This window comes from Emys orbicularis, chromosome 10, assembly GCF_028017835.1.
Source record: "Emys orbicularis isolate rEmyOrb1 chromosome 10, rEmyOrb1.hap1, whole genome shotgun sequence".
Lineage (NCBI taxonomy): Eukaryota > Metazoa > Chordata > Testudines > Emydidae > Emys > Emys orbicularis.
This window is the reverse complement of record NC_088692.1, coordinates 30,788,208-30,814,593: the sequence shown is the minus strand read 5'-3', so window position 1 is coordinate 30,814,593 and position 26,386 is coordinate 30,788,208. Positions and strand designations below refer to the sequence as shown.

Sequence of the window (26,386 nt, the reverse complement as noted above, 5' to 3'; positions counted from 1 at the left end):
TGCTTGTCTAGTACTTTGGGGATCTGGGTTCAAAGCTCTGTTCTGCCACAAAACCTCCTGTATCACTTAGGCCTGGTCTACACTAGGCTTTTATGTCGAATTTAGCGCCGTTACATCGAATTAACCCTGCACCCGTCCACACCACGAGGCTATTTAGTTCGACATAGAGGTCTCTTAAATTCGATTTCTGTACTCCTCCCCAACGAGGGGAGTAGCGGTAAATTCGAAATGGCCATATCGAATTAGGCTAGGTGTGGATGGAAATCGACGCTAGTAGCTCCGGGAGCTATCCCATAGTGCACCACTCTGTTGACGCTCTGGACAGCAGTCCGAACTCGGATGCTCTGACCAGCCACACAGGAAAAGCCCCGGGAAAATTTGAATTCCTTTTCCTGTCTGGGCAGTTTGAATCTCATTTCCTGTTTGGACATCGTGGCGAGCTCAGCAGCACTGGCAGCGATGCAGAGCTCTCCAGCAGAGATGGCCGTGCAATCCCAGAATAGAAAGAGGGCCCCAGCATGGACTGATCGGGAAGTCTTGGATCTGATCTCTGTGTGGGGCGATGAGTCCGTGCTTTCCGAGCTGCGCTCCAAAAGACGGAACGCAAAGATCTATGAGAAGATCTCTAAAGCCATGGCAGAGAGAGGATACAGCCGGGATGCAACGCAGTGCCGCGTGAAAATCAAGGAGCTGAGACAAGGCTACCAGAAGACCAAAGAGGCAAACGGACGATCCGGATCCCAGTCCCACACATCCCGTTTCTACGAGGCACTGCATTCCATTCTAGGTGCAGCCGCCACCACTACCCCACCACTGACCGTGGACTCTGAGGATGGGATATTGTCCACGGCCGGTTCCTCGGACATGTTAGCGGATGGGGAAGGTGAGGAAGGAGATGAGGAGGACGAGGCAGTCGACAGCGCTTACCAAGCTGATTTCCCCGACAGCCAGGAGCTCTTCATCACCCTTACAGAGATCCCCTACCAACCCTCCCCAGCATTTAACCCGGACACAGATTCAGGGGAAGGATCAAGCAGTAAGTGTTTTAAACATCTAAACATTTATTTTTAACAAAACTGGAATATTAAGAATAAGAACAATGTGTTCTTCATGATTTCTTTACCCTCGGCGCTTAAGTATTCAGTTCCAACTATTTAAAAAAAATCTAACAGTGTCCGGTTGTGCATGATTCTGCTGCCCAAGCTGCTCCACTCTTTAGTCCCTGCCACTGCAGCTATATTAAAATGCGGTCTATATGACCGGGGATGGAGCTGAAATCCTCCAGGGACATCTCGACGAAGCTCTCCTGGAGGTAATGGGAAAGCCTGTTCATCAGGTTCCTGGGGAGAGCGGCCTTAGTGGGTCCTCCGAAGTAGGAGACGTTCCCGCGCCAGGAGATCCTCAAGTACTCCGGGATCATTGCCTTGCACAGAATGGCGGCATAGGGCCCTGGTCTTTGCAGGCTTTCCCGAAGCATCCTTTCCTTCTCGCTGTCCGAGATCCTCATTATTATGTCATGTCACTCATGATGACCTGCTTTGAATTAGGTAGGGGACTGTTAGTATTGGGACTGCTTGCCAGTTCCTTTACAGAACTGTAACCGCTGGTTTACAGCCACGCGGTGGAGGCGGGAGAGGGGCAGCATACAGGGATCTTTCCCTGGGACATCCGCGAGGGGGTGGGAGAGGGCCACAGTTCATGCTTGGCCGATTGCTGGCAGCAGAGACTGGCATTGCTTTCAGTGTGAATGGAGGCCAGTGGTACTACTAAAGTTTTAAGCAGCCACAAGTCTACGGCTTACCATGTCTGCCTGCTACAGAAATTCCGGTGTCCTGCCCCGCTTCCCAGATCGGCAGTGCAAGACCCCAGGCACTGAAGGCGAGGTCCAAAAATTCGACCTTGTCCTGAGTGCGCATGTGAGAGGTGCGGTGCATGGTCTTGTTCACAGAGAAAGACTATGTTCTTTGTTCACAACTACATTTATGTTTCGGAGGAATTCACTACCTTTTTCTCATTCCCACAGCCACATCTGCAACTGTCTCCCAACCCAGCCTGGCATCACACTCCCACAGGCTAGCGCACAGTAGGCGGAGGAAGAAGAAGACGAGAGAGGACATGTTCTCAGAACTAATGGGCTGCTCCCGAGCCCAGGCAGCACAGCAGAACCATTGGAGGGAGAATTTGTCCCAAATGCACCGGACACACATGGAACGTGAGGAGAGGTGGCGGCAGGAAGACCAGCAGGTGACTCAAACGCTGCTTGGACTTCTGAGGGAGCAAACGGACACGCTCCGGCGCCTTGTTGATGTTCTGCAGGAACGGAGGCAGGAGGACAGAGCCCCGCTGCAGTCTATCAGTAACTGCCCTCCCCCGCCACCAAGTCCCATACCCCCCTCGCCCAAAGTCGAAAGAAGGAGGGGCGGCAGAGTCCGTGAAAACTCTCACTCGACCCCTGCAGACTGCTCAAGCACCAGAAGGCTGTCATTCCCCAAAATTTGAAAAGTCCTTTCCTGCCCGCCTCACCCAAGCCCCCGTCCAAGTTTCACCCCCCAGTTTCATGTGTGGTTGTTAATAAAAAATACGTTTCTGTTCATTACTGTTTCAATCATGTTCTTTTGTGGGACAGTCTGTCTGAAGGGGGGGAAGGGGCTTGGTAATTGGACAGGACAGTCACCTTTAGCAGGGTACAGAGGCGGGGGCAGGTCCAGCAGCAGGGCACATACACAGTGCAGTGACTAGTTACCCTGGTCAGTCTGGGAGGTGGTTTTCATGTTCTGTGCGTGGGGGGGGGGTTGCTCTGTGACTTTGTGGCAGGGGAGGGCAGTTACAGATCTTATGCAGCGGTCCTTGTCCTGGATCACAGAGTCACGCAGCAGGGGATCTGTAACCCTCCTCCCCCTGCCATAAAGTCACATAGCCCCCACATACACGCAGTCCCGCTCAGGAGGGCTGGCAGGCTCCGTTGAAACAACCAGTCCGCCACTGAGAATCCTGTCATTCCTGGAGTTTAGAAGGATCATTTGCATCAGTACACTACACCCGCTCCCCACCACAGTCTGCGTCCCAGGTTTAAAACATTCCCGCGAAAACAGTAATAAAGACAACGGTGTTCATTAACAAAATAAAACTGATTTTATTTTTTTGGAAGGGGTGGAGGGGGTCTGTAACTGGAGAGGATAGTCAACATTAACTGGGTAAAGAAACGGGGGCAGGTTCAGCTTCTCTGTACAGAACCTTAAAAGTCACTGGTTACCCTGCTCACTGTGGAACCTAGCTTTCAAAGCCTCCCGGATGCACAGCGCGTCCCGCTGGGCTCTTCTAATCGCCCGGCTGTCTGGCTGGGCGTAATCAGATGTCAGGCTATTTGCCTCAACCTCCCACCCCGCCATAAAGGTCTCACCCTTGCTCTCACAGAGATTGTGGAGCACACAGCAAGCTGCTATAACAATGGGGATATTGGTTTCGCTGAGATCACAGCGAGTCAGTAAGCTTCTCCATCTCCCCTTGAGACAGCCAAAAGCACACTCCACCACCATTCTGCACTTGCTCAGCCGGTAGTTGAACAGTTCTTTTTCAGTGTCCAGGGCGCCAGTATAGGGCTTCATGAGCCAGGGCATTAGCGGGTAGGCTGGGTCCCCAAGGATCACTGTAGGCATCTCCACATCCCCAAGACTTATTTTGTGGTTCGGGAGGTAAATACCTTCCTGCAGCCGTCTAAACAGACCAGAGTTCCTGAACACGAGAGCGTCATGAACCTTGCCCGGCCATCCGACGTTGATGTTTGTAAAACGTCCCCGATGGTCCACCAGTGCTTGCAGCACCATTGAAAAGTAGCCCTTTCTGTTAATGTACTGGCTGGCCTGGTGCTCCGGTCCCAGGATAGGGATGTGAGTTCCATCTATAGCCCCACCGCAGTTTGGGAATCCCATCGCGGCGAAGCCATCTATGATGACCTCCACGTTTCCCAGGGTCACTACCTTTGAGAGCAGTACCTTAACGATTGTGTTGGCTACTTGCATCACAACAACCCCCACGGTAGATTTGCCCACGCCAAAGTGGTTCGCGACAGACCGGTAGCTGTCTGGCGTTGCAAGCTTCCAGAGGGCTATGGCCACTCGCTTCTGGACAGTCAGGGCTGCTCGCATCCGGGTGTCCTTGCGCTTCAGGGCAGGGGACAGCAACTCACAAAGTTCAAGGAAAGTCCCCTTCCGCATGCGAAAGTTTCGCAGCCACTGGGATTCGTCCCAGACCTGCAGCACTATGCGGTCCCACCAGTCCGTGCTTGTTTCCCGTGCCCAGAATCGCCGTTCCACAACATCCACATGACCCATTGCCACCGTGATGTCCTCGGCGCTGGGTCCCGTGCTTTCTGACAGGTCTGTGCTACTCTCAGACTTCATGCCCTCACCGCAGTGCCGTAGCCTCCTTGCCTGATTTATCTGCATCTGCCTCTGGGAAAGGTGGATGATAAGCTGCGAGGCGTTGACAACGGCCACAACTGCAGCGATGGTCACAGCGGGCTCCATGCTCACAGTGCTGTGGCATTCGCGCTGTCACTGACCGGAAAATTGCGCGAACTGATTTCCCGCCGGCGCTTTCAGGGAGGGAGGGAGGGCGGTAGTGACGGACGGATGACGACAATTACCCAAAAGCACCCTCGACCCTTTTTTTTTACCCAGAAGGCATTGGCGGCTCGACCCAGAATTCCAATGGGCAGCGGGGACTGCGGGAACTGTGGGATAGCTGCCCACAGTGCACCGCTTCCAATGTCGACGCTTTCCCCGTTAGTGTGGACTTGCAAAGTCGAATTACTGTCCTTAGTGTGGACACACACGTTCGACTTTGCAATATCGATTCTACATTTTCGATTTAAGAGAAATCGAACTACCCTCGTAGTGTAGACATACCCTAAGTCTCTCTGTGTTTGTTCCCCATCTCTAAAATGGGGATAGCAGCACGGCCTTACCTCACAGAGGTGTTGTTATGATAAATATACTGATGATTGGGAGGCACTCATACTTTAATAATGGGGACCATATAAGTACCTAGGACGTTTAGATAGCTAGAAACATTATTCAAATAGCTCTCCCTCACTCCCAGATTCACTTTGACCACTCAAGCAAATCTGTATTCACTACAGCTGGTCAACATTTTCTGAGTTTTCATCTTGTTTTCATCTTGTTTTCAAATTGACAAAAAATTTCATATATTTATTTTAATGAATAAATTCACATTTTTGGAAGATGGTTTCAACCAGCTAAAGAGCTGATTGGAGCTTTTTATTTTAAAATATTCATCACATCAAAAAAACCCTTTTTTTCCCTTTTGAAATCGCAGTAAAAATTTTTGAAAAAAATCCACATTTGTTACTTTTTTTTTTGACCCAGAGTAGTATTCACATCAGAAGTGTTTACTGGCCCTCTTGAAAGCTCTTTGTGGATATAGGAATCATCCTGTCAACGAGAAGTAACAGCATCATGTGATTTTGGGTGATGAATCACCAGCTCAGGTAATGAACGCTGAATGGAATGTACTCCAAGGCAGTGCTTGTGATGAGATTAGTACATATAAACCATTTGTTGAACAATTCCCAATTTGCTCTTGGCTATCAGAGCAAAGGTCTGGAGAACCAGAACCAGGAAAGGAAAGTACCTGACAAATGAACCCATAAATACACATTTGTCTCCCTAGGAGTTAATACCCACTTCAAACACTGCCCAATAGCAATTCAGTCCTGCACCAACTGAGATCCATTTCCCCACTGAGTTTAAAGCCAAATTCCCATTGATTTTAACACGAACAAGGTCAGGTCCTGAAGTTGGTATAGTGCAGGGGTCGGCAACGTTCGGCACACGGCTCGCCAGGGTGGCGAGAAGCCGTGGCTAGCACATCGCTCGCCCGCGCCGCTTCCCGCCGCCCCCATTGGCCTGGGACAGCGAACCGCGGCCAGTGGGGTCCACGATCGGCCGAACCTGCCGCGTCAGCAGGTAAATAAAACTGGCCCGGCCTGCCAGGGTGCTTACCCTGGCGAGCCGCGTGCCGAACGTTGCTGACCCCTGGTATAGTGTAGGGTTACCATCCATCCTGGTTTCTCCGGACATGTCCGGCTTTTTTAGCTTTAAATGGCCGTCCGGGGGGGATTTCTAATAAGGTAGAAATGTCCGGGATTTCCCCCTTCCCCTCATGCAGAGTGTGGTGTGGCTGATTGGACGGCTGTGCCTGATTGAAAGCCGCTCGCAGCCACTGGGGCCTCTAGCAGCCAGAGTCCCTCCCCCTCCCCCGCTCCCTCCTCCCCCGCAGAGCAGCGCCTTATTTGTTTGGCTGCACGTGGAGCCCGCAGCTCTCCCTCGGCCTGGTGGTGGGGGGGGCAGGCAAGGGACAGGGAATGGGGGGGTTAGATTGGTCGGGGATTCTGGGGGGGGCTGTCAGGAGAAGGGGGTGTAGAGAGCGGTTGGGGCAGGCAAGGGACAGGGAACGGGGGGGTTAGATTGGTCAGAGGTTCTGGGGGGGCTGTCAGGAGAAGGGGGTGTAGAGAGCGGTTGGGGCAGGCAAGGGACAGGGAACGGGGGGGTTAGATTGGTCGGGGGTTCTGGGGGGGGCTGTCAGGAGAAGGGGGTGTAGAGAGCGGTTGGGGCAGGCAAGGGACAGGGAACGGGGGGGTTAGATTGGTCAGGGGTTCTGGGGGGGGCTGTCAGAAAGGGGTGTAGAGAGCGGTTGGGGCAGGCAAGGGACAGGGAACGGGGGGGGTTAGATTGGTTGGGGGTTCTGCGGGGGGGCTGTCAGGAGAAGGGGGTGTAGAGAGCGGTTGGGGCAGGCAAGGGACAGGGAACAGGGGGGTTAGATTGGTCGGGGGTTCTGGGGGGGCTGTCAGGAGAAGGGGGTGTAGAGAGCGGTTGGAGCAGGCAAGGGACAGGGAACAGGGGGTTAGATTGGTCGGGGGTTCTGGGGGGGCTGTCAGGAGAAGGGGGTGTAGTGAGCGGTTGGGGCAGTCAGGGGACAGGGAGCAGGGAGACTTAGATAGGGGGTGGGGTCCTGGGGGCAGTTAGGATGGGGGAGGACAGGTAGGGGGTAGGGGGATTCTGAGGGGGGCGGGAAGTGGGAGGGGGCGGGGCTAGGGCGGCACCCCGTGTCCTCTTTTTTGATTGTTGAAATATGGTAACCCTAGTATAGTGGAAAGGAACATGGTGTAATGGTTAAAACAAAGGATTTGGCATCAGATCAACTATTTCAGGCTCTGCCACTAACTCATTATATGACCTTGAGCTAGTTACCATAACCTTTGTGCCTCAGTTTCCCCATCTGTAAATTGGGGATCATAATACTGCCCTAACTTTGCAGATTGCTTTGAGAGCCTTAGATGAAAGAGACTATTTAAGAGCAAATTATTCCTGTAAACTCTCAGCAGATATTAGCACAGCCAAAGTTGATTTACTTGGTATTAACTGGGCAATGCTACAGCCCAAATAAGATATTAAAGAGGGAAAAACTGTAAACAGTGCAGTATGTTATTACTTTCAAAGCTTTGCTGCAGATTTAAAGCCTTCAGGGACATTAGCAACATGTCCTGGCTTCAACGCTGAAGGGCAATGTTCATGCGTTGGTTATTTAGGGAATATTCCAAAAGGTAAACAATAAATCATCAAATAATTATACCACTGCTCTAATTATGTATGAGCACCACTGCTTTGAGGAGGGGGCGGGGAGAGGATGAGTGTGTATATATAGATGTCTTTGCTGCTTGTTCAGGAAGGCACTTGCATTAGGCCATGCTGGTTTTGTTTGGATTGCATAAGCTTTAATCTAAAGTTAGAGATGTTTTTAGTTGATCTGTGTTAATGTTGGGTGGGAATTAACATGCATAAGAGAAGATCATGTGACCTCTCCCCCTTTTCCATCGCTTTATCGGATTCCTGCCAAAGCACAGTGGCTAGAGGCTAGCTGGGCTGGGCTGGAATCACACAACCCAGAGAGCGAGATGCCAGCGATCTCAGTCCTTTACAGAGGCGCCGTCATTATTAGCAGGTAATACCTCTGAGCAGCAAAACTGATGAAAAATGTGTGGCCGGTCAGAAGAAGGAAAGGAGACTGCGTGGTTGGGCTGGGGTGTTTAAGAGCCTCCTTGGGGAAATACAAAATTCCTGTCTGTGCTATAGATATTTAATGTCCAATCTCATATCAACTGGGCAAGAGGAAGGGAGGATTCCTTTGGTTTCCACAGAAACGTGATTCAGTAAGGGGGGGGGGGGGATTGTGTGTTTGCTTCAGAAAGGGCTGAGACAGTGATGCAGGCTGAGAAAATCAGAAGTGCCTCCCTTAGGATAAGGGGGAAGACTTGTGTTGTCCTGTCCTGGAATATCTCCTGGCCCTTGGTACCTTTCCAGGACTTTGTTTTTTTCTCTCCAAGCTATGAGTGACTGTGTGCTCAGGATGGAGTAAGGTATAATGGCATGATAAGTGAAAGGGCTAAGGGTTATTAAATTGGAATGAGCATAAAAACTCAGTGAAATGCTATTCTGAATAATGAGTTCTTTTGTTTGACTGCCTGGTCTCTTGGGGAAGGTTTCCTTCCTATTCCTGAAGTCCCAGCACTGCATAGGAAATGATTAAGAACAGAGGACTTTTTGGAAGTCCTGCACACCTAGGATGAGACTGTCTTGTGCTCAGGATTATTTGCTCCGAAATCAGCCCTCTCTGCTCCTTTGCTATGTGTTTTGTATGATTAGAAAACTTGTTCCCTCTAACATTAACACTGTGTGTGTTTGGGTTTTTGTTAATTTATTCCATTGTTGGGGGTGGATCAAATTTAGGGAACATTTTGGAGGTAATCGGCTAGTCACCTGTTTTATGAAACCCCTATCCTGACATTACATTTGAGTTTGGGTTAAAACTCAGTTTCCTGCTAATAACATGGTTTCTTCAGGCACGTATCCAGGTAACTCTGCAAAATTCTGCGTAGTAACTTCAATATGCTTAATTAGGGCCACATATTCTGCTGAGGTAAATTGGTGTAGCTCCATTGACTGATTTACACTAGCTGAGAAATTGGCCCTAGATGTTTATCTAATGCCTTGAATATGTAAAATATTATATAAATATTAAGTATGATTAATATGAAACTGAAGTAGGAGGGATGAAGATTTTTTTGATTGGAAGGTAAAATTCGATCAGAGACTTCGTCTTGGATATTATGGTCTCTGAGGTGTAGTTTCGAGCTGCGTGAAGGTACTTAGGATTTAAATCTTGGATGTCCCTACAGGCTCTTCTGGAAAAATGAAGGGTTACTCCTCCCATAACCTGTTGGGTTTAGATCCGGTTAACAGGCTCTGCTGTATCCACTTCCATGTTATTGCTGAGACCAAACCATGTCAAATCTTATGCTGAATCATGAAATGTCCGAAAGGCTGGATCTCTACCTCTGTGCCTGGGAGGAAGTCAGAGGCACTATGGAACATACACGGCCTCTTGATACTTCCCAAGTGTTTGAAGTTACCTTGTTAATACGTTTTCTGTTTTTATTTAATATTGGGACCCACTTATTTGCTTGGGTGTCAGAGGGTGGGAGTCCCAGACTCTGGAGGTCTAGAGGATCTGTTTTTTGACTAGAGATGGCCGGAATGTTTTCGCTAAAATGAAATGTCAGCAAAACATGCCGTTTCATCCGAGCCAAAACATTTTGCTGAGAGAGATTGGTTTCCATGAAATCATAGACTCATAGGACTGGAAGGGACCTCGAGAGGTCATCTAGTCCAGTCCCCTGCACTCAAGGCAGGACTAAGTATTATCTAGACCAGTGATTCTCAAACTGCTAGGCTGCTGCTTGTTCAGGGAAAGCCCCTGGCGGGCCATGCTCATTTGTTTACCTGCTACGTCCACAGGTTTGGCTGATCGTGGCTCCCACTTGCCGCGGTTTGCCTCTCCAGGCCAATGGGGGTTGCAGGAAGTGGTGCGGGCCGAGGGATGTGCTGGCCGCCCTTCCTGCAGCCCCCATTGGCCTGGAGCAGCAAACCGCGGCCAGTGGGAGCCGTGATTGGCCGAACCTGTGGATGCGGCAGGTAAACAAACTGGCCCGGCCCGCCAGGGGCTTTCCCTGCACAAGCGGCGGCCCTAGTTTGAGAACCACTGATCTAGACCATCCCTGACAGGTGTTTGTCCAACCTGCTCTGAAAAATCCCCAATGATGGAGATTCCACAACCTCCCTAGGCAATTTATTCCAGTGCTTAACCACTCTGACAGGAAGTTTTTCCTCATGTCCAACCTAAACCGCCCTTGCTGCAATTTAAGCCCATTGCTTCTTGTCCTATCCTCAGAGGTTAAGAAGAACAATTTTTCTCCCTCCTTCTTGTAACAACCTTTTATGTACTCGAAAACTGTTAGCATGGCCCCTATCAGTCTTCTCTTCTCCAGACTAAACAAACCCAGTTTTTTCAATCTTCCCTCATAGGTCATGTTTTCTAGACCTTTAATCATTTTTGTTGCTCTTCTCTGGACTTTCTCCAATTTGTCCACATCTTTCCTTAAATGTGGTGCCCAGAACTGGAAACAATACTCCAGTTCAGGCCTAATCGACGCAGAGTAGAGCGGAAGAATTACTTCTCGTGTCTTGCTTACAATACTCCTGCTTATATATCCCATAAAGATATTCACTTTGTTTGCAGTAGTGTTACACTGTTGACTCATATTTAGCTTGTGATCCACTATAAACTCGCATTTTTCCTCCAAGGTGAACTATGGGAACAGGAGAGTGCACGGCAAGAGGCTGAATTAGAGAGGACCTCAGAATTGGGTTTTCATCTAGAATATTTGGGCACTTTTGGCTTGTTAGGTTAAAGTCCACCCACTCCCATGTAACACTGCTGCTGTGAAAGTATCTCAAGGGGCCAGGGGAAGAAAAGGGACCATACTTGAATTCTAAACAGGGCTTTAGTGATCCAAATAAAAACCTGTATTTTTGAGGCAAGTTAAATCTAATACTGAGGCACTCTGCAGTCCCAAGTCGTCTTTAAATAAATAATTAAAGGGCAGAAATTTCAGAGGTCTTCAGCATTGGCCTAACTCTGCTCCCATTGAAGTCAGTCCCACCCCAAATGTCTCTCAAAAGCCTTCATGGTGGGAACTTGAGCTCGGTGGTGCCTCAGGATGGGAATTTGTCTATCCTAATCTCTTGTAGTGCAATATATTGGTGTAGCACTGTCGATGTCAGGGGACTGGATGATGGTGTGCTAATGTGACCTTATTTATATCTATACTGAAATGTCCGAAAGGCTGGATCTCTACCTCTGTGCCTGGGAGGAAGTCAGAGGCACTATGGAACATACACGGCCTCTTGATACTTCCCAAGTGTTTGAAGTTACCTTGTTAATACGTTTTCTGTTTTTATTTAATATTGGGACCCACTTATTTGCTTGGGTGTCAGAGGGTGGGAGTCCCAGACTCTGGAGGTCTAGAGGATCTGTTTTTTGACTAGAGATGGCCGGAATGTTTTCGCTAAAATGAAATGTCAGCAAAACATGCCGTTTCATCCGAGCCAAAACATTTTGCTGAGAGAGATTGGTTTCCATGAAATCATAGACTCATAGGACTGGAAGGGACCTCGAGAGGTCATCTAGTCCAGTCCCCTGCACTCAAGGCAGGACTAAGTATTATCTAGACCAGTGATTCTCAAACTGCTAGGCTGCTGCTTGTTCAGGGAAAGCCCCTGGCGGGCCATGCTCATTTGTTTACCTGCTACGTCCACAGGTTTGGCTGATCGTGGCTCCCACTTGCCGCGGTTTGCCTCTCCAGGCCAATGGGGGTTGCAGGAAGTGGTGCGGGCCGAGGGATGTGCTGGCCGCCCTTCCTGCAGCCCCCATTGGCCTGGAGCAGCAAACCGCGGCCAGTGGGAGCCGTGATTGGCCGAACCTGTGGATGCGGCAGGTAAACAAACTGGCCCGGCCCGCCAGGGGCTTTCCCTGCACAAGCGGCGGCCCTAGTTTGAGAACCACTGATCTAGACCATCCCTGACAGGTGTTTGTCCAACCTGCTCTGAAAAATCCCCAATGATGGAGATTCCACAACCTCCCTAGGCAATTTATTCCAGTGCTTAACCACTCTGACAGGAAGTTTTTCCTCATGTCCAACCTAAACCGCCCTTGCTGCAATTTAAGCCCATTGCTTCTTGTCCTATCCTCAGAGGTTAAGAAGAACAATTTTTCTCCCTCCTTCTTGTAACAACCTTTTATGTACTCGAAAACTGTTAGCATGGCCCCTATCAGTCTTCTCTTCTCCAGACTAAACAAACCCAGTTTTTTCAATCTTCCCTCATAGGTCATGTTTTCTAGACCTTTAATCATTTTTGTTGCTCTTCTCTGGACTTTCTCCAATTTGTCCACATCTTTCCTTAAATGTGGTGCCCAGAACTGGAAACAATACTCCAGTTCAGGCCTAATCGACGCAGAGTAGAGCGGAAGAATTACTTCTCGTGTCTTGCTTACAATACTCCTGCTTATATATCCCATAAAGATATTCACTTTGTTTGCAGTAGTGTTACACTGTTGACTCATATTTAGCTTGTGATCCACTATAAACTCGCATTTTTCCTCCAAGGTGAACTATGGGAACAGGAGAGTGCACGGCAAGAGGCTGAATTAGAGAGGACCTCAGAATTGGGTTTTCATCTAGAATATTTGGGCACTTTTGGCTTGTTAGGTTAAAGTCCACCCACTCCCATGTAACACTGCTGCTGTGAAAGTATCTCAAGGGGCCAGGGGAAGAAAAGGGACCATACTTGAATTCTAAACAGGGCTTTAGTGATCCAAATAAAAACCTGTATTTTTGAGGCAAGTTAAATCTAATACTGAGGCACTCTGCAGTCCCAAGTCGTCTTTAAATAAATAATTAAAGGGCAGAAATTTCAGAGGTCTTCAGCATTGGCCTAACTCTGCTCCCATTGAAGTCAGTCCCACCCCAAATGTCTCTCAAAAGCCTTCATGGTGGGAACTTGAGCTCGGTGGTGCCTCAGGATGGGAATTTGTCTATCCTAATCTCTTGTAGTGCAATATATTGGTGTAGCACTGTCGATGTCAGGGGACTGGATGATGGTGTGCTAATGTGACCTTATTTATATCTATACTGAAATGTCCGAAAGGCTGGATCTCTACCTCTGTGCCTGGGAGGAAGTCAGAGGCACTATGGAACATACACGGCCTCTTGATACTTCCCAAGTGTTTGAAGTTACCTTGTTAATACGTTTTCTGTTTTTATTTAATATTGGGACCCACTTATTTGCTTGGGTGTCAGAGGGTGGGAGTCCCAGACTCTGGAGGTCTAGAGGATCTGTTTTTTGACTAGAGATGGCCGGAATGTTTTCGCTAAAATGAAATGTCAGCAAAACATGCCGTTTCATCCGAGCCAAAACATTTTGCTGAGAGAGATTGGTTTCCATGAAATCATAGACTCATAGGACTGGAAGGGACCTCGAGAGGTCATCTAGTCCAGTCCCCTGCACTCAAGGCAGGACTAAGTATTATCTAGACCAGTGATTCTCAAACTGCTAGGCTGCTGCTTGTTCAGGGAAAGCCCCTGGCGGGCCATGCTCATTTGTTTACCTGCTACGTCCACAGGTTTGGCTGATCGTGGCTCCCACTTGCCGCGGTTTGCCTCTCCAGGCCAATGGGGGTTGCAGGAAGTGGTGCGGGCCGAGGGATGTGCTGGCCGCCCTTCCTGCAGCCCCCATTGGCCTGGAGCAGCAAACCGCGGCCAGTGGGAGCCGTGATTGGCCGAACCTGTGGATGCGGCAGGTAAACAAACTGGCCCGGCCCGCCAGGGGCTTTCCCTGCACAAGCGGCGGCCCTAGTTTGAGAACCACTGATCTAGACCATCCCTGACAGGTGTTTGTCCAACCTGCTCTGAAAAATCCCCAATGATGGAGATTCCACAACCTCCCTAGGCAATTTATTCCAGTGCTTAACCACTCTGACAGGAAGTTTTTCCTCATGTCCAACCTAAACCGCCCTTGCTGCAATTTAAGCCCATTGCTTCTTGTCCTATCCTCAGAGGTTAAGAAGAACAATTTTTCTCCCTCCTTCTTGTAACAACCTTTTATGTACTCGAAAACTGTTAGCATGGCCCCTATCAGTCTTCTCTTCTCCAGACTAAACAAACCCAGTTTTTTCAATCTTCCCTCATAGGTCATGTTTTCTAGACCTTTAATCATTTTTGTTGCTCTTCTCTGGACTTTCTCCAATTTGTCCACATCTTTCCTTAAATGTGGTGCCCAGAACTGGAAACAATACTCCAGTTCAGGCCTAATCGACGCAGAGTAGAGCGGAAGAATTACTTCTCGTGTCTTGCTTACAATACTCCTGCTTATATATCCCATAAAGATATTCACTTTGTTTGCAGTAGTGTTACACTGTTGACTCATATTTAGCTTGTGATCCACTATAAACTCGCATTTTTCCTCCAAGGTGAACTATGGGAACAGGAGAGTGCACGGCAAGAGGCTGAATTAGAGAGGACCTCAGAATTGGGTTTTCATCTAGAATATTTGGGCACTTTTGGCTTGTTAGGTTAAAGTCCACCCACTCCCATGTAACACTGCTGCTGTGAAAGTATCTCAAGGGGCCAGGGGAAGAAAAGGGACCATACTTGAATTCTAAACAGGGCTTTAGTGATCCAAATAAAAACCTGTATTTTTGAGGCAAGTTAAATCTAATACTGAGGCACTCTGCAGTCCCAAGTCGTCTTTAAATAAATAATTAAAGGGCAGAAATTTCAGAGGTCTTCAGCATTGGCCTAACTCTGCTCCCATTGAAGTCAGTCCCACCCCAAATGTCTCTCAAAAGCCTTCATGGTGGGAACTTGAGCTCGGTGGTGCCTCAGGATGGGAATTTGTCTATCCTAATCTCTTGTAGTGCAATATATTGGTGTAGCACTGTCGATGTCAGGGGACTGGATGATGGTGTGCTAATGTGACCTTATTTATATCTATACTGAAATGTCCGAAAGGCTGGATCTCTACCTCTGTGCCTGGGAGGAAGTCAGAGGCACTATGGAACATACACGGCCTCTTGATACTTCCCAAGTGTTTGAAGTTACCTTGTTAATACGTTTTCTGTTTTTATTTAATATTGGGACCCACTTATTTGCTTGGGTGTCAGAGGGTGGGAGTCCCAGACTCTGGAGGTCTAGAGGATCTGTTTTTTGACTAGAGATGGCCGGAATGTTTTCGCTAAAATGAAATGTCAGCAAAACATGCCGTTTCATCCGAGCCAAAACATTTTGCTGAGAGAGATTGGTTTCCATGAAATCATAGACTCATAGGACTGGAAGGGACCTCGAGAGGTCATCTAGTCCAGTCCCCTGCACTCAAGGCAGGACTAAGTATTATCTAGACCAGTGATTCTCAAACTGCTAGGCTGCTGCTTGTTCAGGGAAAGCCCCTGGCGGGCCATGCTCATTTGTTTACCTGCTACGTCCACAGGTTTGGCTGATCGTGGCTCCCACTTGCCGCGGTTTGCCTCTCCAGGCCAATGGGGGTTGCAGGAAGTGGTGCGGGCCGAGGGATGTGCTGGCCGCCCTTCCTGCAGCCCCCATTGGCCTGGAGCAGCAAACCGCGGCCAGTGGGAGCCGTGATTGGCCAAACCTGTGGATGCGGCAGGTAAACAAACTGGCCCGGCCCGCCAGGGGCTTTCCCTGCACAAGCGGCGGCCCTAGTTTGAGAACCACTGATCTAGACCATCCCTGACAGGTGTTTGTCCAACCTGCTCTGAAAAATCCCCAATGATGGAGATTCCACAACCTCCCTAGGCAATTTATTCCAGTGCTTAACCACTCTGACAGGAAGTTTTTCCTCATGTCCAACCTAAACCGCCCTTGCTGCAATTTAAGCCCATTGCTTCTTGTCCTATCCTCAGAGGTTAAGAAGAACAATTTTTCTCCCTCCTTCTTGTAACAACCTTTTATGTACTCGAAAACTGTTAGCATGGCCCCTATCAGTCTTCTCTTCTCCAGACTAAACAAACCCAGTTTTTTCAATCTTCCCTCATAGGTCATGTTTTCTAGACCTTTAATCATTTTTGTTGCTCTTCTCTGGACTTTCTCCAATTTGTCCACATCTTTCCTTAAATGTGGTGCCCAGAACTGGAAACAATACTCCAGTTCAGGCCTAATCGACGCAGAGTAGAGCGGAAGAATTACTTCTCGTGTCTTGCTTACAATACTCCTGCTTATATATCCCATAAAGATATTCACTTTGTTTGCAGTAGTGTTACACTGTTGACTCATATTTAGCTTGTGATCCACTATGACCCCCCAGATCCTTTTCTGCAGTACTCCTTCCTAGGCAGTCATTTCCCATTTTGTTGTTCCTTCCTAAATGGAGTACTTTGCATTTGTCCTTATTGAATTTCATCCTGTGTACTTCAGACCATTCCTCCAGTTTGTCCAGATCATTTTGAATTTTAATCCTATCTTCCAAAGAACTTGAAACCCCTCCCAGCTTGGTATCGTCCGCAAACTTTATAAGTGTTGTGACAAAGTTCCTCCTCTATCTTGGTGGGTCCTGCGCTTATTGGCGGATTTTCTTGCCTCAGAGATTCACCATGTGGGTTGGGGAACAGCCCAGAGACCTTCCCCTCTGGAAGAACCCACAGTCCAGGTCAATTGGGAGGTTTGGGGGGAACCTGGGCCCGCCCTCTACTCCGGGTTCCAGCCCAGGGCCCTGTGGACTGCAGCTGTCTATAGTGCCTCCTGTAACAGCTGCATGACAGCTACAACTCCCTGGGCTACTTCCCCATGGCCTCCTCCAAACACCTTCCTTATTCTCACCACAGGACCTTCCTCCTGATGTCTGATAACGCTTGTGCTCCTCAGTCCTCCAGCAGCACACACTCTCACTCTCAGGTCCTTGCGCCTCTTGCTCCCAGCTCCTCACACTCGCACCACAAACTGAAGTGAGCTCCTTTTAAAACCCAGGTGCCCTGATTAGCCTGCCTTAATTGATTCTAGCAGCTTCTTCTTAATTGGCTCCAGGTGTCCTAATTAGCCTGCCTGCCTTAACTGGTTCTAGCAGGTTCCTGATTACTCTAGTGCAGCCCCTGCTCTGGTCACTCAGGGAACAGAAAACTACTCATCCAGTGACCAGTATATTTGCCCTCTACCAGACTCCTGTACCCCACTGGTCTGGGTCTGTCACATATCCCTCCCCCTTGCTCAACGCCAAGGGGTTGGGCAGCTTGGGACGCCAGACAGTGCACACGTGACAAGCCATCAGCGTTACCATGACGGCTCCCTGCTCTGTGTTGCACACGGAACTGGAAAGGTTGGAGGGATAAGAACCATCTGGTCACCCTTGTGTTCTTCTCCTTGTTCCGCTGCATCCATTGAAGAGGGGCATGCTCGGTCACGAGGACAAATCTGCGCCCGAGCAGGTAGTAGCGCAATGTTTCCATGGCCCATTTTACAGCGAGGCATTCTCTCTCCACCACTGCATATTTTTGTTCCCTTGGAAGGAGTTTCCGACTGAAGTATAGAATTGGGTGTTCCTCCTCCCCGACCATCTGTGATAGAACGGCCCCCAACCCTACTTCCGATGCATCCGTCTGCAGGATAAACTCCTTGGTGAAATCAGGGGCTATCAGTACGGGGTTACTGCAGAGGGCAGTCCGTAGGTCTGTGAATGCTTCCTCTGCTGCGTCAGACCATCTCACCAGATCAGGTCCACGGGCTTTCACTAAGTCTGTCAGGGGGCTTGCCCTTGTGGCAAAGTGGGGGATAAATCATCGGTAATACCCCACCACACCTAGGAACGCCCGGACTTGTTTCTTGCGACTTGGTCGGGGCCAATTTTGGATGGCCTCTAACTTGTTCACTTGGGGTTTTACCAGACCTTTTCCCACAATGTAGCCAAGATATTTGGCCTCTGTAAACCCTACAGCGCACTTGGCAGGGTTTGCTGTAAGGCCAGCTCGCCTGAAGGTATCGAGGACTGCCTCCACCTTCTCCAGGTGGGTTTCCCAGTCTGGGGTATGAATGACCACATCGTCCAAGTAGACAGCAGCATAACTGTTATGCGAGCATAATAGCTTGTCCATGAGGTGCTGGAAGGTAGCTGGGGCCCCATGTAGTCCAAAAGGGAGGACAGTATATTGAAAAAAACCCTCTGGTGTAGAGAACGCAGTCTTTTCCTTTGTGTCTTCTGCAAGGGGAATCTGCAAGTACCCCTTTGTCAAGTCTAGGGTAGTCAAGTACCGGGCATTACCCAGAAGGTCCACTAGCTCATCTATGCGAGGTATGGGGTACGCGTCGAACTGGGATACTTCGTTTAGTCGCCGGAAGTCGTTGCAAAATCTTGTGGTGCCATCAGGTTTGGGCACCAGCATGATTGGGCTGGACCATTGACTGTGGGATTCTTCGATGATCCCCAACTCCAGCATTTTTTTTACTTCTGCTTTTATTTCCTCCCTTTTTGCCACTAGCACCCGATAGGGCCTCATTGTTACTCTGGCCCCAGGGTTCGTGACGACGTGGTGATATGTCTCGGTTGTTCGACCCAGTTTTGTCGAGAACACATCTTGGTTCCAGAAGATCATCTCAGACACCTCATTCTTCTGGTCTGGTGTTAAATCAGGAGACACTCTCACCTTTTTGGAAGGCTTGTTTTCCTGGGTTTTGGCTGCCGCACCTTGTAGGTTACTTCCCCCACGGGTTCAACCACCTCATAGGGCCCCTGCCATTGGGCCAGAAGCTTGCTTTCTGCCGTGGGTACCAACACCATAACCCGATCCCCTGGTTGGAACTGTCACACTTTTGCCTGGCGATTGTAATGGGTTCGCTGGGCCTCCTGTGCCTTCTCCAAATGTTCCTGTACAATAGGGGTGACCCGGGCTATCCGGCTCGCATCTGCATTATATGCTCTATTATATTTCTCCCCTCATTGGGTTCCTCTTCCCAGATCTCTTTGGCGATATCTAGTATGCCACGGGGGTGACGCCCGTATAATAACTCGAAGGGGGAAAACCCAGTTGAGGCCTGAGGTACCTCCCGGATAGCGAACATAAGGTAGGGTAGTAGGGTGTCCCAATCCTTCCCATCCCGACTTACCACGTTCCTTTTCATAGCCTTGAGGGTTCGGTTAAACCTTTCTACCAACCCATCAGTCTGCGGATGGTAGACTGAAGTTCTCAGGGTATGTATATGGAGCAGCGTACAGAGGTCCTTCATTAGCTTTGACATAAATGGGGTTCCTTGGTTGGTTAATATCTCCTTCGGTAGCCCCATTCGGGCAAAGATCCCCACCAGCTCTTTAGCTATAGTTTTAGAGGCCATGTTCCGCAGGGGGATGGCTTCTGGGTAGCGAGTAGCATAGTCCAAAACAACAAGTATATATTGGTGGCCCCGAGCCGTCTTCTCCAGGGGTCCCACTAGGTCCATGGCTATTCGCTCGAAGGGGACCTCTATGATGGGAAGGGGTACTAAAGGTGCCCTCAAGTGGGGACGGGGACTGTGCAGCTGATACTCCGGGCAGGAGGCACAGTACCTCCACACTTCATGTACTCCGGGCCAGAAGAACCATCGTAGGACTCGTGCCAGGGTCTTCTCTACCCCCAAATGCCCCCCAAAAAGATGACTATGAGCAAGACTTAAGACAGCGTTCTGGGGTACTAGGATCTGCTGTACCTTCTGCCCCTGCACTGGTGCAACCTGGTATAAGAGATCCTTCTTCATTGTGAAGTAGGGTCCTGGTCCCTGGGTTTTCCCTTCCACGGGGACCCCATCTATTTCAGTCACCTCCTTCCTAATGTTGTCGTACCTTGGGTCTTCTGCCTGGTCCCATCCAAAATTTCCTCTCCCGGGGCTAATCTGCCCAAGATCTAGGGGCCCAGTCTCTGTTGCCTCTACTGGTTCAGAAGCATTAGGGTGGGGGTCAGACTCAGGTGCTTCTCCCTCCTGCGTGGCCTCCTTTTCAGCTGCGCGGGTCCGCCTACCTACAAGAGCGACCCTCTGGCTTTGGGTCAGTATTCGGGTTCCCAAGGCCTTAGCTGCCCTTCTTTCCCTTTTTGTCTTTCTACCCTGTCTGGGAGTGGAGAACAAATCTGGGGATATTTCAGAGAAGATTGGGGGTTGACAGTCTGCTGTGGATGCCTCACCAATTTTAGGGTCCCCATCTTTCTCCAATCCCCCTACTGGGAGTAAGTTTCCAAACCCTGGGAAGTCCCGCCCTATGAGCACCGGGTATGGGAGTTTAGGGACTACACCTGCTGCTACCTCAGTAGTGTTCCCTTGGATCTCGATTTTTACTGGGATGGTGGGGTAGTAACTAACTGTCCCATGGACACGTTACCCCAGTACGTTTAGCCTGCAGCAGCTGACTACGCTTCACGAGCTTCCCTGAGAGAAGCGTGATAGCACTCCCCGAATCAACCAGTGCCATGGTCCCTACCCCATTTAGTTTCACTGGTCTGATATACATATGTGGGGTTAGTGAGACCCCCACAAGGTGGATTAGGGAGCATGGATCTGCCCAGTTCCCCAGGTTACACTGCATAGGCTCCTCAGCATTGGGACACTGTGCAGCTATGTGTCCCCACTCCCCACAGGCATAACATCTGTATGGAGCCCTAGGCGTTTCCCAATCTCTTGGTTTGGGCAGTCTAACATCACGATCCTCTTCTCCCTCAGTGCTCCGACTCTTTGTGGCCTCTGATGGGCCTTCAGCCTCTCTCTTTTTCCACCTGGGCCCTCCTGGTGGCCCAGTCACCCGAACTTTAGGGCTTGGTGCTGCTAGTTTAACCCGGGGTGCCTCTTCCTTAACTGGTCGGGTCAGCTCCCTCGCTGTCCTTTGCCTCTCTACCAGGGTGACAACCTCGTCATAGGGGAGGGTTCGTTCTGGCTTACCCAGGCACGAAGGTCTGGTGGTAGACTCCTCATGTATCGGTCGATGACCAGAACTGCTAGTATCTCTTCCGGACTCCGGGACTCTGTTTGCAACCACTTTCGTGCAAGATGGATGAGGTCATACAATTGGGACCGCGGGGTTTTGTCTTCCTGGTACCTCCAACCGTGATACTGCTGGGCCCACACTGCTGTCGTTACCCCAGATCTGGCCAGGATCTCTGCTTTCAGCTGGGGGTAGTCTGCCGCAGCCTCTTCAGGCAGATCATGGTAGGCCTTCTGGGCCTCCCCACACAGGAATGGGGCAAGGATGCCAGACCACTGATCTCGAGGCCAGGCCTCCCGTAGGGCTGTCCTCTCAAAGGCCAGATGGTATGCCTCTACATCATCCTCCCGTGTCATTTTCTGCAGCCAATGGCCGGCCCGTATGAGCCGCGTCCCATCATGGCCGCGATTCAGCTCTGTAAGGGACTTTACCTGGTTTACCAGTTCCCGCAGCATAGCTTGGTCTTGAGCAGCCTGGTCCATCAGCAGGCGATTAGTTTCTTGCTGCAGCCGCACTGCCTCCAGTTGGGCGGCTGCCTGGACACGGGTAGCCTCCTGCTGGGCGACCGTAGTTTCTATCAGTGCCCACACTGTCATCCATTGTGGTGAAAAAAACATAAACCCTCTCCCTTTTGTTTTGTTTTGTTTGTTTGTTTGTTGTTGTTTTTTTTAAATCACCCTCCTTCTTCCGCCGCGCTGTGCACCCCAAGATCCCACCTCTGACACCAGTGTGACAAAGTTCCTCCTCTATCTTGGTAGGTCCTGCGCTTATTGGCGGATTTTCTTGCCTCAGAGATTCACCATGTGGGTTGGGGAACAGCCCAGAGACCTTCCCCTCTGGAAGAACCCACAGTCCAGGTCAATTGGGAGGTTTGGGGGGAACCCGGGCCCGCCCTCTACTCCGGGTTCCAGCCCAGGGCCCTGTGGACTGCAGCTGTCTATAGTGCCTCCTGTAACAGCTGCATGACAGCTACAACTCCCTGGGCTACTTCCCCATGGCCTCCTCCAAACACCTTCCTTAGTCTCACCACAGGACCTTCCTCCTGATGTCTGATAATGCTTGTGCTCCTCAGTCCTCCAGCAGCACTCACTCTCAGGTCCTTGCGCCTCTTGCTCCCAGCTCCTCACACTCGCACCACAAACTGAAGTGAGCTCCTTTTAAAACCCAGGTGCCCTGATTAGCCTGCCTTAATTGATTCTAGCAGCATCTTCTTAATTGGCTCCAGGTGTCCTAATTAGCCTGCCTGCCTTAACTGGTTCTAGCAGGTTCCTGATTACTCTAGTGCAGCCCCTGCTCTGGTCACTCAGGGAACAGAAAACTACTCATCCAGTGACCAGTATATTTGCCCTCTACCAGACTCCTGTACCCCACTGGTCTGGGTCTGTCACAGTGTACTCTCTATGCCATTATCTATATCATGGATGAAGATATTGACCAGAACCGGACCAAGAACCGATCCCTGCGGGATTCCACTCGTTATGCCCTTCCAGCATGACTGAACCACTGATAACAACTCTCTGGGAACAATTTTCCAATCAATTATGCACCCACCTTATAGTAGTTTCATATAGGTTGTATTTCCCTAGTTTGTTTATGAGAAGGTCATGTGAGACTGTATTAAAAGCCTTACTAAAGTCAAGATATAGATAATATTTGGGAAGGTTTTGGGGTGAGAGAGACTCATAGACTTTACAGTCAGAAGGGACCATCATGATAATCTAGTCTGACATCCTGCACATTGAGGTAGTGAACTTCCTCACTTCCACTGGAGGAGAGGGGGAAACACAGGAGACTCTCTAGCTCGGTGCGTACGGCACTGGCCTGGGATGTGGGAGACTAGGTTCATGTCCTTACTCTGCCTGATTTGGGGTGCTCTGGGATGAAAACTCTGCTCTAGAGCAGGGAGCTGAGCTTGGATCTCTCAAGCCAGTGCCCTACCCACCTTACTATAGAGTGTGACATGATGCAAAAGCGTTTGAACAAAAACGTTGAAAGTTGCCACAAAATGGAGTTGTCCTCCAGTCAGCTCTGATTTGATCAGTGCTCCTCCGTGTTAATTAGGTGTGTGCTTTAAAACCTTGGAGCTGAAATCTCCTCCACCTCTCACCAAATTCCTTCATTACAGAATGAGTTGGTTTAAACTGTTTTTGACAGTAGACTTATTGGACTATTGGTCCAAATTCAGATCTAATTTGTGTACCAATGTATGTCTGGAATAAATCCATTAGCCAGAGTGGTGGTGGTCCACATGGACACTGCTCTCATTGAGAACACAAACACCTATATTTTGTGTATATGTGTGTGTCTGTCTTTCCGTCTGTCTCTCCATGTCTGGGTATGTATAAATTAGCTTATGTCTGTGTAACTTTGTGAGGTTTTATTTTTGCCCTCTACCAGCATGCACATCATGCACTGGTTTGTGTCTTTTGAAACGGTGTGTTTTTTGTATGGTTCTATGGGCACAGATTGTGTGGGTGGGGTGGGGGTTTGTGTGTGTGTGTGTGTGTGTGTGTGTGTCACTATTTTAGCCTCTTCAAACTGTATCTGATCTTTCTTCCAGGACACTCATGGGACCATATGGAATGGATCGAACAGTGCACTGCATTGATTTCTATGACTGTGCAAATGGGCTGGGTGAGTACTTTGTGTATGTGCAAGCATCACCCTGGGGTATTGGAGAAAATGCACCATCAAATTGAGCTTCCAACATCTTGAGTGGCGACCTCCTCATGCAGGTACAATGCAGAGGGCTGTGTCTTCTTTTGAATAGCTTCTGGAGTGTGTAAGGGAACTATACTCTTAAGACCATGCTGATCTTGTGGTTAATACACAAGAGTGGGTGATGAGACCTGGATTCTATTCCCAGTTCTGCCACAAACTTCCCGGGTCACCTTGGACAAATCACCAAGGCCCAAATTTTCCACTGATTGTTTTGTGTACCTCCATTTTTGAGTGGCCAGCTGGAGACACCTTGATCGGGGCACCCAAACTAATATTTGTTAAATGTCAGTCTTTGTCTCTCTGAGCCTCAGTTTCTCCACTTGTATAACAAGCACATATATATTTCTCCACTGTTGTAAAATATGCTGAGATCTCTGGAAGAAAAGAATTTTGTAGGTGTATTATTTTTATTATATTGTAATGTTCAATGATGGGAAATTGAAGCTAGGCAAATTCAGACTGGAAATAAGGTGCAGTTACTTACCAGGGAGGATGTTACTCACTGGAACAACTTACCATGGGATATGGTGGATTCTTCATCACATGGAGACTGTAAATCAAGAAGGGATGTCTCTCCAAAAGATACCCCCTATTTCAACCAGAAGTTATGAGCTTGATGCCAGGATCACTGGGCGAGCTCCTCAGGGCTGGGCTATGCAAGAGGTCAGACTAGATGGTCATAATGGTCCCTTCTAGACTTAACATCTCTGGATATTCTCTTTCTGAAAACAGCCAGGATTTGGGATTGGGTGAATCAAAATGTGGGTTTGAGACCACAGAATGACTGTATTTCACAGAGGTAGTGAGGAGCAAATGACCCCGCAAGCCCTTTAAGACCAATGAAAACACAAAGCTGTCCTGAACACAACCGTTGCTCAGACAGATGCTCCCCTTGACTTCAGTGGGAGCAGGGAGGCCAGCACTGAGTGCTTTTGAAAACCTCACTCTCTCTGAACACCAGTGTGGCAATGGGGCTGTCACCATGCTATAGCCCACCCAGACATGCCCCGTCTTTGGCAGCTAGCTGGCACCCCTTTTTCCACTTGGTGATGCCTGCAGCCAGACTATGGCTGCCTATTGCATGGGTGTGCTGGGAGGAAGTACATGCCATGCACGCTCTGCTCCTTGGGCACCCATGCAGGGCTAGCCACAACTTGACCTGTTCTCCCTGTTTGTTAGATTGAACTCTGACCTTCACATGAGGTGTGAATGGGAGATCCTGTTTCTGGTGTCTGGCCAGCTGCAGATTATCCATCTCCCAGTGAAAGGTGCCATGAGATAGTTAAAGTAACCTCGTATTCCCCTCTCTTGCCACAAGCAGAGTCTGCAGTGCTGCCCAGGATCACAGAACTGCTGCTCTAGCCTCCTGCGCAGACATTACCTTAGCAGCATACATTTAATGACTTGGAAGTGCTTTGTAATACCTACACTTTGAAAGGTAGGACAGAAACCCAAATTCTATTCTAGTCTCTCTTTCTGCTCATTATTTTCTGAGATTAAAAGAATAGTTCACCTGCATCCTGGAATGCTACCTTCAACCGAGGAGAATCACCTCAGTTGTTATAACTGGGGTGTGTGTGTGTGTATAATATATGCTGCATAAAAGTTGAATATCCTATAGACAGATCCTCAGCTGTTGTAAAGTAGCAGAGCTTGGAGCTAGCTGTAAAATATTTTTTCTGTTGTCCCCCCCCCCCCCAATAATTAAATGATTTTTTTTGGGGGGGTCACATTTCCATGGAAAATTTTGAGGGTTTTTTGGCTGAAATATTTTGAGGCTGAAATGGTGCTGTGGTACATCATGGGAGTTGTAGTTCTGGTGCCTCGTGCTCCCATTCTTCTCAATGGGCTCGGCTTCATGGTCAAACCATGTCTCCCATGATGCACCATACACCTCTTGGTGAGAAGAGGCAGTGCATTGTGGCCATGGTACATCATGATAGATGAAATCTGGCTGAGGAACCTGGCCTGTGGAAGAGAATGGGAGCATGAGTCACTGGAACTATAATTCCCGTGAGACACCACTATGGCATTTCAGAATCAAAATATTTTGGGTTTTGACCAGTTTTCAGTTCTGTGTTTCAACAACCAAAAAACCCCCCAAAATAGAAATTGGCACTTCTTATGAAATTTTTTAGTCAAAAACCCAATTTCCTGTTGCAAAAGAGCTCCCATGGAAAACTTTCAGCCAGCCCTTTGAGTCAATTTATGCTAATTTACACCAGCTGAGAATCTGACCCATATTTTAGTTTTTGAAAGCATGAAGCTGTTGGCTAGGTTTGTGTGCAGTGTTACCAGGTGGCACAGCACAGAAGATGCGGCCTAAGGAGTGGGGTGGAGGCCAAAGTTGGCCACTAGCGTAAAGTAGAACTACTTTACAGCCCAGAGCAGCTGCAAATCCTCATCATGGAGGGTGGGAGCCAGAGTCGCACACGTTATGTTATGTACGGTGCATACTTTAAAAAAAAAAAAAGATGAAATGACAAATCCATCTGAATTCATGATGGGACCTAATCAGTGAGACTCTTCAACAATCATAGCCAAAGAGAGAGAGGTGCTAAGAATTTAAGCTCAGCAGATGAACTAGTGAGTGGAATTTCAGCTCTCCTGAGAAACTAGCGAACGGCTGTTTGGTAGCTGTCTATTTTCAGCCATCTGAGTGAGTTGTTTGACAGTTGTGTTGTCATCTCCACTGAAGGAATAGGTCTGTTTCTGTGGAGCTTCCACTCTGTAGATGGGCTAACCTG

At 49.1% G+C, this 26,386-nt stretch overlaps 1 protein-coding gene across 1 annotated transcript in view; it reads left to right on the top strand.

The window, feature by feature from the left end:
* LOC135884291 (syntaxin-binding protein 4-like) overlaps positions 1 to 26,386 on the top strand; it is a 139,273-nt gene that overhangs the window by 27,648 nt on the left and 85,239 nt on the right. Inside the window, exon 2 of the mRNA XM_065411575.1 lies at positions 23,479 to 23,552. Within this exon, the coding sequence (XP_065267647.1) occupies positions 23,479 to 23,552 (74 nt within the window). The remainder of the gene's footprint in view (positions 1 to 23,478; positions 23,553 to 26,386) is intronic.